Raw genomic sequence first — 19,228 nt, forward strand, 5'->3', positions numbered from 1 at the left:
TGTCTTTTTTTGAGAAGTAAGCAAGTTGAAGTTTGGAGAAGTTAAGCTACCTTCTCAAGGACATAGCTGATAAATGTTGGAGCAGGATTCAAACCCAGGCACTCTGGCACCAGAGGCCATAACCTAATAGGACTCCTCATCACACAGCCATTTTGAGTTGGGATTTTCTCTCCTGTTTAGTTCAAAATTAGCCAAATATCTGCCCTTAGCAAGTATTGCAAAGAACAACCCACATCACCTTCAATAAACATTTATCATGGGCCCACGTCAGAAGTTGCCACTCAAAGTGAAAACCAAAGCAGCGGCAGGGCAACTCCTTCCTCGTTCAGATCACAACCATCATCACCACAGTTGACCATCTTATTGAATATATCCAATGTTCAGGCGCCACGGCAAACCCTTTCCACATCCCATCCCGCATAACAAGTAAGTTTTCGTTTAACTGAACTTGAATCTTTTGACTTCCATTGCATGCTTTTCTGGGGAAGCCAAACTTAAATCATCAGAGATCCAATGCAATTTGGAGAAAGAACTGCCCAACCCTCACATTTTCAGATCTGGGAACTGGGACTCTGAAAGGTGAAGGGCCTTGCCCAAGGTCGGGCAGGTGGCGGTTCAGCTAGGGCTGGAAGAGGCCTTCTGGATTCAGCTCCAGAGCTCTGGACACGGCGTTGCACAGCCAATCACATCTCCTTTACTCAAGGTACGTAAGTGAAAAGGCATCACGTTTCTTTTTAAACGCACTTGTTTAACGGAGACCAGTTATTGCTAGGTAGAGAGCAGTTATTGCTGCTCTCGACTTATCATCTATGATATGCTGTTCCGTAAGTCGTGCCCTGGAAGTCACTTTCTCCGCATCCTCTTCCTGGCGTATCCCGCGGTTACGCAGGTGGCTTCGCAGCGCTCTGGGGCCTTTTGTGACTGGGTGACCAGGTGGAGCCGGGCGGGCCGCAGGCGGTTCGCGACAGCCAATCAGGGCTCAGAGCCCCGGAGCGGCACCAATCAGAGGTTAACGGAGCGTGAGCCAGGGCCAATCGGGGGCTCGAGCCCGAGAACAGGGCGAGCGGCGGCCCGCGGTCAATCAGAGCGGAGGACGAGGCCCAATCGGCAGCCTTCAGACGTGGGTCGCGGGCGGGCTGGGGGCGCCCGGGGGCGGGGCCTGTCCGCGCGGCCGCAAGGTGGGCTCCGCGAAGAGCTAGCGGGGTAAGGAGCGCGGACCGCCCAGGTCGGGGTGGGGCTGGGCGCGTGGCGGGGGCGCGGGGTCACGGGATGCGGCCGGAGCGACCCTCGGAGCTGCGTGGTGCTGCGGGGAGATGCGAGGGGCCGCGTCCCGGACTGGGGTGGTGGCCACTCCGGCCGGAGGGGTCGGGGAGGAGGAGACCGTGTTGCCGTGGAGACGCAGGTGCGCGGACGGGCGACCCTTCTCAGCCTTGGATCGTGCAGCCCGTGGACACCCGGGCTCCAAGCGGCCTCTATCCTCCCCTCGACCCGAGCAAAAATAACCCGCTTTGGCCAGCAGCCTATGCGCCCCCACAGCCTGGCTCCCCGCCGTCCCCTCCCTCCCGCCGGCCTGTCGCGGGCAGAGGGATTAAGCTCGCCCTGCGGCTCTTGGTTAACAGCAGGCCTTTGCAGTTTGACCACCTGGACCAGTTCGCCGAGTGGCCACAGCTGGGGTCCAGCGTGGCCGCCTCGTTCCGGTGACTGGCATTAGAGATGCCGCCGCCTGAGGGACCTGGGGGATCCCCCAGAGGGATTTTTTTAAAGGCATCTAATATAGAGCTTTGTGCTTAACAAGGACTTAAGAGAATGGGGTCTGACCGAGTAAATAAAGACCACAGGACAGCTCCATTCCGTGATCAGCGCTGTCCAGTAGAAATAGGCAGGGACCCATATACTATGTAATTTTACATGTTCTACTAACCACATTAGAATGTTATAGCTTATATTTATGCAGTATATCCAAAATATCAATATTAAATAAATTTATAAGTTAATATTAGTAATTGATTTAATTAATTGATATTAAATTATTGGTAAACTGAAATTTAAAAAAATTCTTTTGTATTGAGTATAGCTAATTAACAATGTTGTGACAGTTTCAGGTGAACAGGGAAGGGTCTCAGCCATACATATACACGTTTCCATTCTCCCCCAAACTCCCCTCCCAACCGGGCTGCCACATAACATTGAGCAGAGTTCCATGTACTATATAGTAGGTCCTTGTTGGTTATCCATTTTAAATATAGCAGTGTGTACAGTCTCCACCCCAAACTCCCTGTCCTTTCCCCAACCTGTTCCCGCCAACAACCCTAAGTTTATTGTCTAAGTCGGTGAGTCAGTCTTTAAACACAATGCTTTTCCATATAAAGCCTTCAAAATCTGGTGTGTGTCTTCTATTCACATCTCAGTTTGGACTAGCCACGTTTCAGATGCTCAATGGCCCCGTTTGGCCAATGGCTACCAAATGAGATGATGCAAACATAACCATTTCTTATATGTGAGTTGTTGCCACATATAGGGAACACCTCCGTGTTCTTTGAAGCCTTCTTGTATGCAAGGAGATGGTGCTGTGCAAGGAGGCAGCAGAAACATGAGACAAGGTCTCTTTTTCTCCAGGAGCTCCTAGTCCACTTGAGAAAGTAGACACTCAAAAATTAAGTCGAATTTTAAATGAATATGATTCAGGCAGTATTAAAGATAACTGTACAGTGTATAATTAACTGACAAATGAGATGGCTGTTAATTACCCTTGGGGATCCTAGGGAGGGACACTTCTGACTCCTGCAGTGTTGGAAGATTGAATCTAGTCTTAAAAGATGGGTAGGAAAGCTTGGGCTGCTGGACGGATGTGGAGGGGGCTTTGGTTGACTGCAGTTTACCATAGCTTCTCTTATTTTTTTAGGGCTGAGCATTTGCCGAGGCTTTCAGACTGAAAAAGACTCTCTTCGCTCACTGACAGTCTCCACCATGATTCACAGTCTTTTCTTGATCAACTCCTCTGGGGATATTTTCCTGGAGAAACACTGGAAGAGTGTGGTTAGCCGTTCCGTTTGTGATTACTTTTTCGAGGCACAAGAGCGAGCGACGGAGGCCGAGAACGTCCCTCCGGTTATCCCCACCCCGCACCACTATCTCTTAAGTGTTTACCGTCACAAGATCTTTTTTGTGGCTGTGATCCAGACGGAGGTGCCGCCTCTGTTTGTCATCGAGTTCCTCCACCGGGTGGTGGACACGTTTCAGGTGCGTGAATGTGAGGAGGTTCATCCGTGGACCTTATGAAGTGTCTTTGTAGCTTTGTTTCCATGGTTTTCAGCCTCAGTTAAGGAACTAAAAGGGCTTCCTTGATAGCTCAGTTGGTAAAGAATCTGCCTGCAACACAGGAGGCCCCGGTTCGATTCTTGGGTCGGGAAGATCCCCTGGAGAAGGGATAGGCTACCCACTCCGGTATTCTTGGGCTTCCCTTGTGGCTCAGCTGGTAAAGAATCTGCCTGCAATGCAGGAGACCTGGGTTCAATCCCTGGGTTGGGAAGATCCCCTGGAGAAGGGAGAGGCTCCCCACTCCAGTATTCTGGCCTGGAGAATTCCATGGACTGTTTGGTCCATGGGGTTGCAAAGAGTCGCACATAACTGAGCAGCATTCACTTTAAGGAACTAAAAAAGAAATCACAACTCTGACATTGCTCACTTCCTCTCCCATCTGATAAGATTCTTGTTTCTGTTTATTGAATGGGTTGTATCTTGAATGACAGACTATACAGTTTTGAACCTGTGGCCTAAGAAAGCCACTCTACTTAGTATGACTGTATGAAGTCATTTCAGTTCTAGAGACGGGAATTGTCCTACATTTTGTTCACAAAGCTAAGGAGTTTCAGTTTTTTTAAAGGCTTTTGTCAGGTCGGTTTATTTCTCTCCCTTGGTTCTTATCTCATCATAACAAAGATTTGGAATGGCGGGTTAATTATAGCTCAAGCAGGCAGGATTTCTCAGCTCTTGTCTTGTCATAGCAAGGATCTGAAACAACAGACTAGTTTCAGCTCAGTGACAGCTCAAGAAGACAGAACTTTTATTAAACCGACAGCTGAGATAGTATACTCCCGAGATGTGGGAACAGACCAACCCCAAAGAAGAGGCTTGATTTTTTTATTTTTATGGCAGACTTGATGTTAACCATTGTTAACAGCATTGCTTTGAGTTGCATCAAAAACTGATGCGTGTGGAAAGATACATTTTTTTAAACTAGAAGAACCTAAATAATGCTTGTTTAATTCTCCCTGGTAGGCTAATTTGGGAACCCATCCTTCAGCTTGAGTTTGTGCTCATCCACAGCATATGAGTACCAGAGACGGACCTTGTTGCAAGCTTAGGACTTCTGTAAAATTTAAGGGATACATTTTCCAAGATGTAGTTTTCACCTGGAGTTTTTCCTTCAGGAATAGATTTGGAGATCTTGGGGGCACGGGGGGCTGGTCGTACCAGGATGTCAGCATCTGTTATGGGACAGGATTTCAGGCAGCCTAGACTCTGGATCCAGACAGTGGCATCCTCTCCCTAAAAGATTGCTCCACCTCTCATGGTTGTGGTTATCTGCATAACTCAACGATACATGAGAATCAAGGGTCCTCTGGTTTAACTTCTGTGTCATGTGAAGTCCGGAATTAGTCACATGAATACAGACATTGTGGGATTGGAGAGGAGAAGGAGGACCCAGACCTTCTGATACACATTAAAAAGCAAGTCAAAAAGAGTCCTTTCATTTGCTCTTATAAATATATGTCACATGTTTGGAACAGCTTTCATCTCCAAAGAATGAGCATATGTTTAAGTTTTCCCCCCACAGTCTTTCTGGTAGTACTCTTAGTGGCATATCAGCTCCTTCTCACGGTGAGAACCTGAGAATTATAAACCCCAGTATGTGGAAGAAGCAGAAGAACCCAGCAGTTATGATCTTCAGCTGCTCAAGCCTGGGCCTTGTTAGGATTTCCACACGGGATATTTCACCCCATTAACCGTCGCTCCGTATCTCCATAGTGACGTTATGTAACTTATTACAAGAGAGGAAGTAAAGAAAGTTGTTTAATCTACTTGGAACCACAGAGGAATCGGGGTAAACAGTGAAGTGGCTGCTTTAGAAGGCTGGGACTTCACAGCTTGCCAGTTTGGAAGAATTTGTTAGAAGTCTTTAAATGGACGCATCCTGATTTGAATGTCTTATGTGATGTGTGTTCTCTGGCTTCTGTTCTTTCTCTGGTGCTGGGCTGTGACGGAGGAGCCCCTGCTGTGGAAGTGCACACGCGTTGCTGTAGCACTGTCCCCTTCCAGCTGCTGATTAATAAAATCACATTCTCCCTGATTAGGAAAGCAAGGGAGGTGTTTTTAAAAATTTATTTTATTGATGTATAGTTGATTTGCAGTGTCATGTTAATTTCTGTTGTATAGCAAAGTGATTCAGTTTTATATATATATATGTATGTATATGCACATTTTCCATAGTTTTCCACTATGGTTTATCACAGAATATTGACTATATTATTAGTTCCCTGGGCTACAGTAGGGCCGTGTTGTTTATCCATTCTCCATATAGTAGTTTGTATCTGCTGATCCCAACCTCCTCCCAATCCATCTCTCTCGCACCTCACCTCCCCCTTGGCAACCACAAGTCTGTTCTCTACGTCTGTGAATCTGTTTCTGCTTCGTAGATAAGTTCCTTTGTGCTGTATTTTAGATTCCACATATAAGTGATGGTTTAGTCACTAAGTTGTGTCCGACTCTTGCAACCTCATGGGCTGTAATCTGCCAGGCTCCTCTCTCCATGGGATTCTCCAGGCAAGAATACTGGAGCAGGTTGCCGTTTCCTTCTCCAATAGAAGTGATATACGATATTTGTCTTTCTCTGACTGACTTATTTCACTTAGTATGATAAGGTCTGGGTCTATCCATGTGGCTGCAAATGGCCTTATTCTATTCTTTTTTATGCCCCAGTGGTATTCCATTGTATAGATGCACCACATCTTTATCCGGTCATCTGCTGATGGACACTTAGGTTGCTTCCATGTATCGACCATTGTGGATGGTGCTGCTATAAACATAGGGGTGCGTGTATCTTTTTGAATTACAGTTCTGTTTGGGTATATGCCCAGGAATGGGATTGCTGGATCATATGGTAGTTCTATTTTTACTTTTTAAGGAACCTCCATACTGTTCTCTGTAGTGGCTATACCAATTTTGCATTCTCACTGACAATGTAGGAGGATTCCCTTTTCTCCAATGAGGAGTTTTATTTTTCAAAATGAAATCACTCACGAGAAGGAAATGTGTAGCTTTTTTTCCTCCTCCAATCTTCATTTTTTAAAGAAAAAATCTTTTTGTTTTAGAAACACGTTCCTGACTCCTAGGTGCTCTTGGGTATTGGAATGTGTCTGAGAGTTGACATCGTCCTGATGTAATTCACATTCCTGACTCCTAAGTGCTCTTGGATATTGGAATGTGTCTGAGGGTTGACATCATCCTGACGTAATTTAGGTCACCTCTGGAGTCTGTGTTCAGTTCTGGATGTCATCATTTGAGGAGACTATTAGAAAATTAGGAAAAATCCAAAGAAATGGCAAGAAAGTTAAACAATCTAGAGGCCTTACCGTAGCATGACCAGTAGCAGGACCAAACAGGGAGTTTGGCCCTGAGAAGAAGAATTGAAGGCAAATGTTGTCCTGGCCCTCTGATCTCTGTGGGGCTGTTATACAGCCTTGTTCTGTAAGGCATATCTAGGAAGCAGGTTTCAGTTTAGCCAAAGAAAGGACTTTCTAAGGATCAGCACTGCCCATGAATAGAATGGACTTTCTCAAAAGGGGTGCATTTCCCATCAATGGATGAATTCTTGAGGACTGTCTGACCATCTGAACGGCCCAGCAGCAGAAGCACGGACATTGTCAAGAAGGGCACGCCAGGTGCCTACAGGCCTTTCTCTCTGCATCATTTCATCATGGTGCATCACAGTTTATATGGCGCTTTATAGTTTACAAAGCACTTTCATACATGTTCTCATTTAATCCGTCATGCTTAGTTCTTACAACCCTGTGCGTCCATGCATGGTATTATCCAGATTATACTATTAGAGACATCGAGACCTAATTAGTTACCATGAATTAATCTAGTAGGTGACAATTAAGATTATTACCCAGGCCTTCTGATTTGGAATTCAGTGCTTTCCCCACAACCCACATAATTTAGTGTCTAAGTTTAGCCTTTCTTAATAAAGGGACAAAGTGTTATTAGAATCCTAGCATCTTAGAAAAAGGATGATCCAAAGAGATTTTCTGGTGTGCTAGCTCACACCCCTCATTTCATTTCTCTCAGTTCTTTTTTGCTCCATGAATGTTGAGGAATAGCACAACAGTAAGAGTTAAAAATTTGGGGGTCCAGGATATATTGTATCAGATATTATTATTTCACATAGTTCATTCAAATTCATGTTCAAAACCACGTAATAGTCTAGACTCAGTTTTGTATTCTTCATATTAGTTGAAGAAACTAACCCAAAGGGATTAAATGACTCACTTTAGTATATGAAAGAAGTTATTAATGATACTTGCGTTATAATCTAGTCTAGTTTTCTTTCCACCAAACTGGGCTGCCTAAGAGAACCAGGGTTATGCTTCATCCCCTTATTGTAGAAGAAGGTCCCAGAAACGCTGCGTGAACACAGGTGGACATTACTTGATAATCTCTGGGCGCGTTCCTTCACCATCACAGTCTCTTGAGTGATAAATGTATGTATTGTGTCTTCATCAGGATTATTTTGGAGTCTGTTCGGAGCCAGTGATAAAAGACAATGTGGTTGTGGTTTATGAGGTGCTGGAAGAGATGCTGGACAATGGGTTTCCACTGGCTACCGAGTCGAACATCCTCAAAGAACTGATAAAGCCGCCCACCATCCTTCGAACCGTTGTCAACACCATCACAGGTACGGAGGGGCCCCGCGGGAGGCGGCCGCCATCCTGCGTGTGGCTTAGTCCTCTGCTGTGCCTTGTTTTGAGTGCTTGTTTTGGGGATCTCAAATGTCCAGGTGCTTTCATTTCGTTCTTTGTAGTCTTTAGTATAACCTGAAATAAAACTTGTGTGTGTGTAGAAAATATTCTGATTTCAATGACAGAATAAACTGTTCTCCTTTTAAAAGGAATTTTCCCTGGGCTTCTATTATGGTCCAGTGGTTTTAAATGTGCCTTGCAATGCAAGGGACACCGGTTAGACCCCTGGTCTGGGAAGATTCCACGTGCCACCGAACAACTAAGACCATGCACCAGTTCTGCTGTGCCTGCGTGCCTAGAGCCTGCGTGCCCTAGAACCTGCGTGGCCTAGAGCCTGCGTGGCCTAGAGACTGCGTGCCCTAGAACCTGCGTGCCTAGAGCCTGCGTGCCTAGAACCTGCGTGCCCTAGAGCCTGCGTGCCTAGAGCCTGCGTGGCCTAGAGCCTGCGTGCCTAGAGCCTGCGTGGCCTAGAGCCTGCGTGGCCTAGAGCCTGCGTGCCTAGAGCCTGCGTGCCTAGAGCCTGCGTGGCCTAGAGCCTGTGCTCTGCAACAGAAGCCATTGCAGTGAGAAGCCCACGCACGGCAAGGAAGGCCCACCACAGCCGAAAAATAAAATAACCGAATCTTTAATAATCATCAGGTTTTGTCCTGATTATAGAAGCAGCACATGATTATTGTAGAAGGTCAGAAATACAGAAAAGCACAGAGAACATGAAATAAGCTCATAATCACTTTTAACATACAGTGTATATATGTATTTTTATCTTCTTTAGTGAGATGGATAATGTATGGACAGGTGGAATTTTTTAAAACAAGTTAGAATACGGTTTTTACCCATGAAATTTTTATATCAATATGTGGATTACCATCCCTACTGAAACCCAATGCATTATTTAAGCTGCAAGCCATTGGGGAATTTGAGAGACCGAGTTCAGGTTACTTTCAAAACCAAAATAATATGCTATCTGTTTCTCAGGTAACTTTTTTACCTGTATTCTTCCTGAGGAGGCACACCAACTGGGGACAAGTGTTTTAAATGGACTAGTTTACCAAGATGGAATTTGGGAAAACTATAATCTTTATTTTGGAAAACTTCTTCAAGTAAGCATGTAAATAGTGGATGCATAGGAACTTTTAGGGATGTGCTCTCTGGTTATTAGGTGATTGGTTTCATCTAATTACAATATTCATTGTCTCAGGAAGCACCAACGTGGGCGACCAGCTGCCCACTGGGCAGCTGTCCGTGGTACCTTGGCGACGAACGGGGGTGAAATACACCAACAATGAGGCCTATTTTGATGTGATTGAAGAGATTGATGCCATCATTGACAAATCAGGTGGGTGCTTGCAGCCTGTTTACAGAACTGTGAAAATAGAGGCCCCCTTCAGACAGTGCTCGCTCATTATCAGAATTGTCCCCCATTTAAGGCCATTTATTTAACTTAGAGTCTACTTTGTGTCAAGCATTGTGTATTAGAACTGGACTGAAATGTCATGATATAGATGATGTGATCGTACATGTAGGAACTCTAAAGACTCCAGCCTAACACTGTGAGAACTAATAAATGTAATATAGTTGCAGGATACAAAATCAGTATGTTTCTGTACACAAACTTGCACAGCGTTTTGTACACTGACCTTGTACGGTGATGTTTCTGTACACAAACAACAAACTATCCAAAAAGGGAACTGAGAAAACAATCCCATTTACAGTAGCAACAAAAAGAATAAAATACTTAGGAATAAACTGAACCAAAGAAACTTACACCCTGAAAATTACAAAGCGTTGATGGAGGAAATAAAGAGCAAATAAATGGGAAGATGCTATATTTTCATGGATTGGGAGAATCGGTGTTGTTAAAATGTTTGAAATATCCAAAGACATCCTCATCAGAATCCCAAATGCTATCCGCATTAGTCTCTCAATGGTATTCTTTATAGAAATAGAAAAAACAAAACTCGTATGGAACCACAAAAACCTCAAATCGCCAAAGCAGTCTTGAGCAAGAATAAACCTGGAGACTTCACAATTCTAGATTTCAAAATATATTATAAACTTATGGTAATCAGAACTGTAAGGTGGACTTCCTAGTGGTCCAGCAGTTAAGAATCCACCTGCCAATGCAGGGGACACGGGTTCAGTCTTTAGTCCCGGAAGGTCCCACTTGCTGAGGAGAGCTAAGCCCTCAAGCCACAACTACTGAGCCCCGGTGCCACAAGTACTGAAGCCTGTGTGCCTGGAGCCTGCGCTGCACAACAGGAGAAGCCGCTGTATGAGAAGCCCATGCACTGTAACTGGAGAGAAGCCTCTGCTTGCCACAACTGGAGAAAGCCTGCATGCAGCAGTGAAGACCCAGTGCAGCCAAAACTAAAAACAAATATTAAACAACTGTACGGTAAGGTCATAAAAATAGACATATACACCAGTGAAGCAGAATAGAAGGCTCAGCAATAAATCTGTCAACTGGTCTTCAACAAGCGTGCCAAGAACATGCGATGGGGAAAGGCTAGTCTCTGCAGGGGGTGGTGTTGGAAAAACTGGATGTTCACGTGTAGAAGAATAAAATCACCCTTAATCTCACACCACACACAAAATCCAACTCACAATGTTTTAAGGACCTAAATGTAAGACCTGGAAACCATAAACCTACTAGTAGAAAACAGGAACAGAGCTTCTTGACACTGGTCTGGGCAGTGGTTTTTTTTTTTTTTTCAAGATATGATACCAAAGCAAAGGCTTCAAAAGGAAAATTAGACCAATAGGATTGTATCAAAATAAAAGCCTCCATACAAGAAAGGAACCAGTCAGAGGAAAAAGACAGCCTGCAAATGAGAGGAAATGTATGCAAACCATATATCTGATAAGAGGTTGATATCCAAAATATGTGAGAAACTTATACAATTCAATAGCAAAAAAAAAAAAACAAACAGCCAGATAATCTGACTAAAAAAGTGGGCATAGGATCTGAAAGCAGCACTAGTGGTAAAGAGCCTGCCTGCCAATGCAGGAGAGACTTGAGAGATGTGGGTTCAGTCCCTGGGTTGGGTAAAGAGCCTGCCTGCCACTGCAGGAGAGACTTGAGAGATGTGGGTTCAGTCCCTGGGTTGGGTAAAGAGCCTGCCTGCCACTGCAGGAGAGACTTGAGAGATGTGGGTTCAGTCCCTGGGTTGGGTAAAGAGCCTGCCTGCCACTGCAGGAGAGACTTGAGAGATGTGGGTTCAGTCCCTGGGTTGGGTAAAGAGCCTGCCTGCCACTGCAGGAGAGACTTGAGAGATGTGGGTTCAGTCCCTGGGTTGGGTAAAGAGCCTGCCTGCCACTGCAGGAGAGACTTGAGAGATGTGGGTTCAGTCCCTGGGTTGGGTAAAGAGCCTGCCTGCCACTGCAGGAGAGACTTGAGAGATGTGGGCTCAGTCCCTGGGTTGGGAAGACCCCCTGGAGAAGGACGTGGCCACCCACTCCAGTGTTCTTGCCTGGAGAATCCCCATGGACAGAGGAGCCTGGTGGGCTACAGTCCTTGGGGTCGCAAAGAGTTGGACACAAGTGAAGTGACTTGGCAGAGGATCCGAAGAGACATACTTCAGAAAAGCCGTACGAATGGCCAGCAGGTAAATGAAAAGGTGCTCAGTGTCATCCGGGAAAAGCAAGTCAGAACCACAGTGAGGTATCACTCGCACCTCATATCAAGAAGACAAAAGATGCAGCAGGCATTGGCAATGATGTGGAGAAAGGGGAACCCTTTGCACTTGCTGGGGGAAATGTAAGTTGGTGCAGCCGCTGTGGAAGCAGTACGGAGGCGCCTCAAGAAACTGAAACTCCCTAATGATCCAGCAGTCCCACTCCTGGGTCTAGATCCAAAGGAAATGGAGTTAGCATCTCAAAGAGGCGTCTGCACCCCTGTGTTCACAGCGGCATTGGTGGCAGCAGCCAAGATGTGGGAACAAACCAAGTGTCTGTTGATGGCTGATGGATAAAGAAGACGTGCGGCAGACACCCTCACACACAGGAACGTTACTCAGCCATATGAAGAAGTAAATCCTACCATCCGTGAAAACACCGGTGAACCTGGGGGACGTGATGCTGGGTGAAGGAAGCCGGACACAGAAGGACAAACGTGGCGTGACCGCACATAGAAAAACCTGATACGGACCAGTGCCGGGCTCCCCTTATATGTGGAGTCTGCAGCAGTCAGGTCCGCAGAAGCAGAGTAGAAGGTGGTTACCAGGAGTGGGGAGGATGGGAATGGGGAGAGGTTGGTGAAAGGTGCCAAGCTTCAGTTCTGCACGATGAAGAAGTTGTGGAGATTCACCACGCAGCACGGGGACTACCACAGTCTACTTTCTTTTCCATGTTATTGAGTGTAATTGAGAAACGTGTAAGGTATTCGGAATGTTCATTATGGTGATTTGATCTACATGTAGGTTGTGAAAGGATTCCCCCCCACCCCAGCTAGTTAAATTATCACATGTGTCACCTCACAAGTATATTGTCTACTTGAAATTTACTAAAAGGGAAAATTTTAAGGGCTCTCACCACAAAATCCCAACTAACCGTGTGAGGTAATGGACGTGTTGGTCAGCTTCATCATGGTGATCACTTCACAGGGTGTGTGTGTATTAACACACAGCTTTTATTTGTTGACTATACCTCAACAACGCTGAAGAAAAGCCTTGGGAAAACATGACGTAGAGCTGTGCTGGGCTCACATTTTCAATGGTTTTTATCCTCTCAAGTGAAAAAGTAACAAACTGAACTCTTGTTGATGAGATGTCCTTTTGGAAGTATTTGACTCTCAGTTGTCGGCGCAGACCTGAAGTTTAATCACTAAAATTCAGAGAGTCGTAGTCTCTTCTATCCATTCAGAGAGGTTAACACGACTACGAGTCCTTAGAGTGAGGAAATTTATAGAAAGTTCTCTTCGCATGAGCGAACTCATTTATCCAGCAAGTGCTTACGGAGAATCCATGGTGCTGTAGCTGAGCACCAGGCGGTGGGTGTGTGATGGTGATGAAGACGGGGCCTGTGGCTGCAGGAAGCTTCCTGAAAGTCTAGTGAGGGGGCGAGAAAGGGGAAAAGAGAGGTCCCCTCCCACCCAGACCTAAGTATAAAGCTCAGGCATGCTTCATCAGTAGAATGAGTAGGAGTTAGTACAGGCTGCACGGATCTGGGAGCAAAGCAGGTGCACACACTCTTAAGAAGAGTGAAACATTGTTGGGAAATTACATAGCTCAGGATGACTGGACTGAGACGCATAAAGAAAGAAAAGTAACTGATGAGGCTTTAAAACCAAGTAGGCACAGCAGCTTTTTGTATTATCCCCAAACTGGAAAGGTCCCAAATGTCCATCAGCAATAGAAAAGATGAACAAGTTTCAGTGTGATCATACCAGGAGAAGGAGAAGAGCAGGAAAACCAGGAAATAGGAGGGGTTAGGAGAAAGGAACACTTGAAAGAAAGAAGTGGTCACAGGAGGCTGCAGGAGAGAGAGCCTGTGAACTGAAGACCAACGTGTCAGTTCCATTTGACATCAGAGCTCCTTGGGGGCCTGTGAAGTGAATATACCGTCCATGGAATTCTCCAGGCCAGAATACCAGAGTGGGGCGCCTTTCCCTCCTCCAGGGGATCTTCTCAACCCAGGGATCGAACCCAGACCTCCCATGTTGCAGGCGGATTCCTTACCAGCCGAGCCACAAGGGAAGTCCTTGGTGCCTGCAGGGAGAGCAGTCCCTGATGTGAATTCAGTGTTCCGAACCATTGGTCAAGATAGCGATGTTGTGTGTGATTCTGGCACTAGATTGAGAGCTCCTCCAGGCTAACAGTCTCACCAGTCTTTATCCCTGCTGCTTCATCAGAGTGTCTTGTGCTTGCTGTGCAGTTGATAAAGGTTTTCGAGGACAGGTGGATTGGGTAGATGATTCGGATGGATGGATGGACAGAAGGAAGGAATGAAGAACAGGGGAGGGGAGGAGGAAGGAAGGAAGGAAATGGGATGGGAGAGGAAGAGAACGCTAAGGAGGGAGGAAGGAGTCAAGTTCGTTGGGAAGGACAGAAAGGGTCTCACCTTCTTCCTGTCTCATCCCGTCTCAGGGTCCACCATCACGGCCGAGATCCAGGGGGTGATCGACGCCTGCGTCAAGCTGACCGGCATGCCCGACCTGACACTTTCCTTCATGGTAAAATCCTGGGCCGGAGATCTAATCCTTGGGACATTAGATGCTTCTGGAAAGACAGAGCGGCAGGAGGGGATGGAACTGGAAGGGATGGTCAGGGCCAGCCACAAAGCTCACAGGCGGCCTCGAATGTCCCCGAGTCACGACAGAATGTGTGCGTGTGTTTTCATGAAAGCAGCACCTAAGTTACTTTCCTGAAAGACGCGTGGTTCTAACTCCCACCTGTGGCTGTTGCTTGATGTTACCAGAACCCCAGGCTGCTGGACGATGTCAGCTTCCACCCCTGCGTCCGCTTCAAGCGCTGGGAGTCCGAGCGCATCCTCTCCTTCATCCCCCCAGACGGCAACTTCCGCCTGCTGTCCTACCACGTCAGCGCGCAGAAGTAAGCAGCTCACGAACCTGAGGGCAGAGTGTGTGCGTGTGCGTGTGTGCACGTGTGTGTGTTTGGAAACAGTATCCGCAGCGATGAAGAACTCAGGCTCTGAAGTTACCTAGTAACTAATCAGGTAACCGCGGGTGAGTTGTTTCTCCTTTCCCGTGCCTGTTTTCTTTATCTAGGAAAGCTGAAGTAGTGAAAGTAACATGTAATGAAGTAAGGGGCTTCCCTGGTGGCTCAGTGGGCAAGAATCTACCTGCCAATGCAGGAGACGCAGGTTCAATCCATGGGTCCGGAAGATCCCCCTGGAGGAGGAAATGGCCACCACTCCAGCATTCTTGCCTGGGAAATCCCATGGACAGAGCAGCCTGGCAGGCTACAGCCCACGGGGTCACAAAAGAGTCGGACACGACTGAGCGACTAAACATCAACAGTAAAGTAATAAGTAACTTGAAAATAATAAAGGTGCCTTGTTATGAGGATTAAATAAGAAACTCTAAATAGTGGCTTCCGCACAAAATAAGTGCTCATTACGTTTGCTGCTGTTAGTTTTGTTGTTATTGTGTGCCTGAACAGGAATGTTTTTCCCTCAGATTGGAATCTGAGAACACCTGTATTTCAGTCCCTTTTACCCCAAAAAAGTAGTGAGTGGTACTCTGAAGAACCATACAATTCAGTGACTTTGGGTCTTGAACATTCTCTTTACTATGGACTCTGAGTTCTTTTGGGGGAAGGCATAGAGTAGATGTGGAGAAGGCAATGGCACCTCACTCCAGCACTCTTGCCTGGAAAATCCCAGGGACAGAAGAGCCTGGAAGGCTGCAGTCCATGGGGTCGCTAAGAGTTGGACACGACTGAGTGACTTCACTTTCACTTTTCACTTTCATGCATAGGAGAAGGAAATGGCAACCCACTCCAATGTTCTTGCCTGGAGAATCCCAGGGACGGGGAGCCTAGTGGGCTGCTGTCTATGGGGTCGCACAGAGTCGGACACGACTGAAGTGACTTAGCAGCAGCAGCAGCATAGAGTAGATGTGTAGATTGAAGAGAGCCTTGGACCTCTCGGCCACTGAGGCCTTCCTGTGGGATTCGGAATAAATAATTTGGGGAAATATCTGAGTGCTTGAGAGCGGAAGCTCTAAAATCAGACTGCCCGTACTTAAGCCCCACCTGCAGTACTGATGATACATGACCTTGGCAAGTTATTGAATGGTTAACCTCGGTTAAGTATAAGGACATCAGTATTAATGACATCAGGACAGAAGCAATGCCTGCCTCATACTTATGGGGAGGATTAAATGAGTAATCGAGGGAAAACCTGTAAGGTCATGCTGGCCTCAGGAAGTAGTGCTCCACAGATGCCAAGGATGGTTACAACTGTAGTATCAGCCTGCAGTTTCTCTGTCAGGTCATGCTGACCCCATCCCTTAGGGGTTTTTGTAAGGATCAAAGTCAAGTTAAAAGCACTCTCACGAATTTGTAAAAGCCCCATGAGGTATGAATGTTACTCTCCCAAGTGCAAATAATTGTCGGTCACACGCAAAACGTTAAAACACGGAAATGTGATTTCTGTTTGCCATGCCTTTTCCTCAGAGTCCACCGAGTCTGCTCTTTGGTTTTGTTGATTTCATTCTGAGTCGTTAGAAGAGTTAGTTGACTTACTAATCAACATCTTAGATTTACAGAAAGAAAACGATCACAGCCGTCTAGAGGGTTTTTCTCTGCATACTCTGTAAAACAAGGACGGAGGTGAGGGAGGGAAAGCTGCCAACAGAACAGAAAAGGGAAAAGTGGCCGTTTTTCCGGTACGTTGACGATGTGGGCTTTTTGTCTCCTCTCTTTTCCAGCCTGGTGGCGATTCCAGTGTACGTTAAACATAACATCAGCTTCCGGGACAGTAGCTCACTCGGCCGCTTTGAAATAACGGTGGGGCCTAAGCAGACCATGGGGAAGACCATAGAGGGGGTGACCGTCACCAGCCAGATGCCCAGAGGCGTCCTGAACATGAGCCTCACGCCGTCTCAGGGGACACACACGTTTGACCCAGTCACCAAGGTAGGAGGATACACAGGAGGTTCGAGATGCCCGTGTTTGAAATAGCAGGAGCTCTGCAGCACCCCTTTCTGTCTTGTGGAAAGGCGAGCTTGACGAAAGGGACGTGGTTGAGGACACCGAGATAATTCACAGTAACAAGGAGCATTCTCTTCTGGGGAACCCCCAGGAGGTCATAGGAACACAGGGAGCTCAGGCGTCTCAGGTGTAGTTGCCACCAAAACTTCCTCTTTTCTCTCTCTTTGGAGATGCTGTCTTGGGATGTAGGGAAAATAAATCCCCAGAAGCTCCCAAGTTTGAAGGGAACCATGAGTCTCCAGGCCGGAGCTTCCAAACCGGATGAGAACCCCACGATCAACCTGCAGTTTAAGATCCAGCAACTGGCCATTTCTGGTGAGTGACGCCCAGCTCAGGGTTGGGGGTGGGTGGGGGCCCAAGGTGGTGATGTCACAAAGTCCCCCCGGCTGCTCCCTGTCCACAGAGTTGGGTTTTGTTAGCTGATATGTGATCTTTAGTCAGATCTTTCCCAGCCCATTTCTGGAGGAAGTCTGTGACCCTCCCTCAGTACTGGAGACGGCAGTGCTCATGAGCCGTCGTTGAGTCACCCTGGGGGCGCTGGCTGGGCCACCCCGGGTCTTCAGCACAGGGATGTGTCTGCAATCTCAGCTGGTGAATGAAGAGAATTCCCCACCTTTCCCCCAGTTTCAGAAGATTTCACATGTGCTGTGATCACGTGGGACGCTTGCTGACCTGAGTTATCAACTATAGTTTACACCCTACCACCCAGGGTGATATCAAGACTTGTTACCTCTCTGCAGGTGTCTACTACGTGCCGGGCACTAACTTAAGCTCTTTTCATCTATTTTCTTATTTAATTCTTAGAATGACCCTTTCAGATGGATAGGAGATGACTTCAGCTTTATATGAAGTTCTTGTTTTCTTTACCAATGGATCACATCTAGTTTAAATGATTAGAATTCCTTTAAACGATAAGCTCTTTTCATCTTAAAATGCTTAATAAACTTTAAAGCTCTGAATAGTATAAAATGTTCTTTTCTTAGTCCAGTGAGAATATTTAAGAAGCACTGAAGAATTCATCACTTTTCATCATTAGTTTATTCATTCAGTTATACTTTTATTTGATCATGAATTTCTTAATTTTGTTGTTATGAATTCATATGTTCAACCCCATAACTTTGAGAAAAATCTGGAGTGGTCTTATTTTTTCTTATCCTCGTTTCAGCCTGCATATAACTTTCTGCCCTTTGCACCACAGGGACAGATCTCATTGGCTGGCTTTTTATTGGCGCAGGTTTTTATTTTCAGCCTATGTTCCAGGGGTGAAGAATCTGTCAGCTGTGTTCAAGTGACATAATTAAGTGTAGGTTCCCAGGTAGCGGAATGGTAAAGAATTGGCCTGCAATACAGGAGATGCAGGAGACTCGGGTTCGATCCCTGGGTTGGAAAGATCTCTTGGAGAAGGAAATGGAAACCCACTCCAGTATTCTTGCCTGGAGAATCCCATGGAGAGAGGAGCCTGGCGGGCTATGGTCCAAAGGATCCGTAACATCCCAAAGAGCTGGACACAACTGAGTGACTGAACACACACACATTTTCCGGAACACGGTTACAACTTTCTCCAGCCCTCGAAGCTCTTTGAGTTGACATGAATTAACCAGTTATGCTATCTGCTTCTTTGGAATAACGCTCACCTTCCTTCCTTGCAGGCCTCAAAGTGAATCGTCTGGATATGTATGGAGAGAAGTACAAACCCTTCAAGGGCATAAAGTACATGACCAAAGCTGGGAAGTTCCAAGTTCGAACCTGAAGCGAGAATTTCGCAAAGCAGACGGTCCCGAACACTTTTTCATTTCTTAACCTGTCTAGAAGTAAAACCCATCAGCCTGGCTCGTAGGTCCGTGACCCCCCTGGACCCACTGGCTCCCGTTTTCCTTAGCCTTCAGCACCGTGGAGCGAATCCAGGGAGACAGGGTCGCCGGGGGGCCGGGGCAGGACCCACCCACCAGCATCTCCAACCCAGTTCTCAGAGCAGAGGCAGCTGGAGGCACCTGACTGCGTGTTGAACTGTTTGTAACTTTGTGACGGGGTTACCCCAGGAAAAGACCAGCGTTTGTTACTTGTTCCGCTGTAATTTTCTTCAGCCAAGGGAAGACTTCTTTGTTTTTGTTTTTTAACCCCAGGGGGAAAAAGAATTAGAGCCGCACTTGGAAGGAAACGAATGTTAGTAGAGGAAGGCAGGGGGAAGGCATGGAGTGTGTGCACCCCCATTAAAGTGAAGAAAGAGGGGCACCCATCTCCACCCCCAGGAGGGGCTGGGAGGAACGGAGTGGAGTGAGTTTCCTTCTGAGCCCTCTGTTTGTATACAAGCATAAAGATCTGTACTTCTAGAAGCAAACTGGAAGCTTCTTAAATCGGAGCCCCCTGCTGACATGGAAGCCCCAGCAGGATGAGACTTTTCCCTCAGAGGCTGGGACGCCGCTCCCACCAGCTTGCAGAGCCGCCCTCTCCGGTGAGACGGTGCCCCGCCCGCTCCCTGGGGGGCGGTGGTCTCAAATACCTCTTTCCTTGACCCACCCCTCGCCAAACAGCTCC

At 46.8% G+C, this 19,228-nt stretch overlaps 1 protein-coding gene across 1 annotated transcript; it reads left to right on the forward strand.

Annotated features, from left to right (window-relative positions):
• The first annotated feature begins 1,077 nt into the window (after positions 1-1,077).
• On the forward strand, positions 1,078-19,222 carry AP3M2 (adaptor-related protein complex 3, mu 2 subunit). The gene is made up of 9 exons (XM_010846374.1): positions 1,078-1,203; positions 2,903-3,240; positions 7,786-7,957; positions 9,220-9,357; positions 14,105-14,190; positions 14,436-14,569; positions 16,411-16,618; positions 16,864-17,008; positions 18,343-19,222. The coding sequence occupies exons 2-9, from the start codon at positions 2,968-2,970 to the stop codon at positions 18,441-18,443; spliced, it is 1,257 nt and encodes a 418-aa protein (XP_010844676.1). The 5' UTR covers positions 1,078-1,203; positions 2,903-2,967; the 3' UTR covers positions 18,444-19,222.
• The last annotated feature ends 6 nt before the right edge of the window (positions 19,223-19,228 follow it).

This window comes from Bison bison, unplaced genomic scaffold, assembly GCF_000754665.1.
Source record: "Bison bison bison isolate TAMUID 2011002044 unplaced genomic scaffold, Bison_UMD1.0 scf7180017864236, whole genome shotgun sequence".
Lineage (NCBI taxonomy): Eukaryota > Metazoa > Chordata > Mammalia > Artiodactyla > Bovidae > Bison > Bison bison.

Coding starts and splice junctions, on each gene's coding strand:
- AP3M2 (XM_010846374.1), top strand. CDS start 2,968: ATGATTCACAGTCTTTTCTTGATCAACTCCTCTGGGGATATTTTCCTG. Junction 3,241..7,785: donor GGGTGGTGGACACGTTTCAG/GTGCGTGAATGT, acceptor TGTCTTCATCAG/GATTATTTTGGAGTCTGTTC. Junction 7,958..9,219: donor CGTTGTCAACACCATCACAG/GTACGGAGGGGC, acceptor TCATTGTCTCAG/GAAGCACCAACGTGGGCGAC.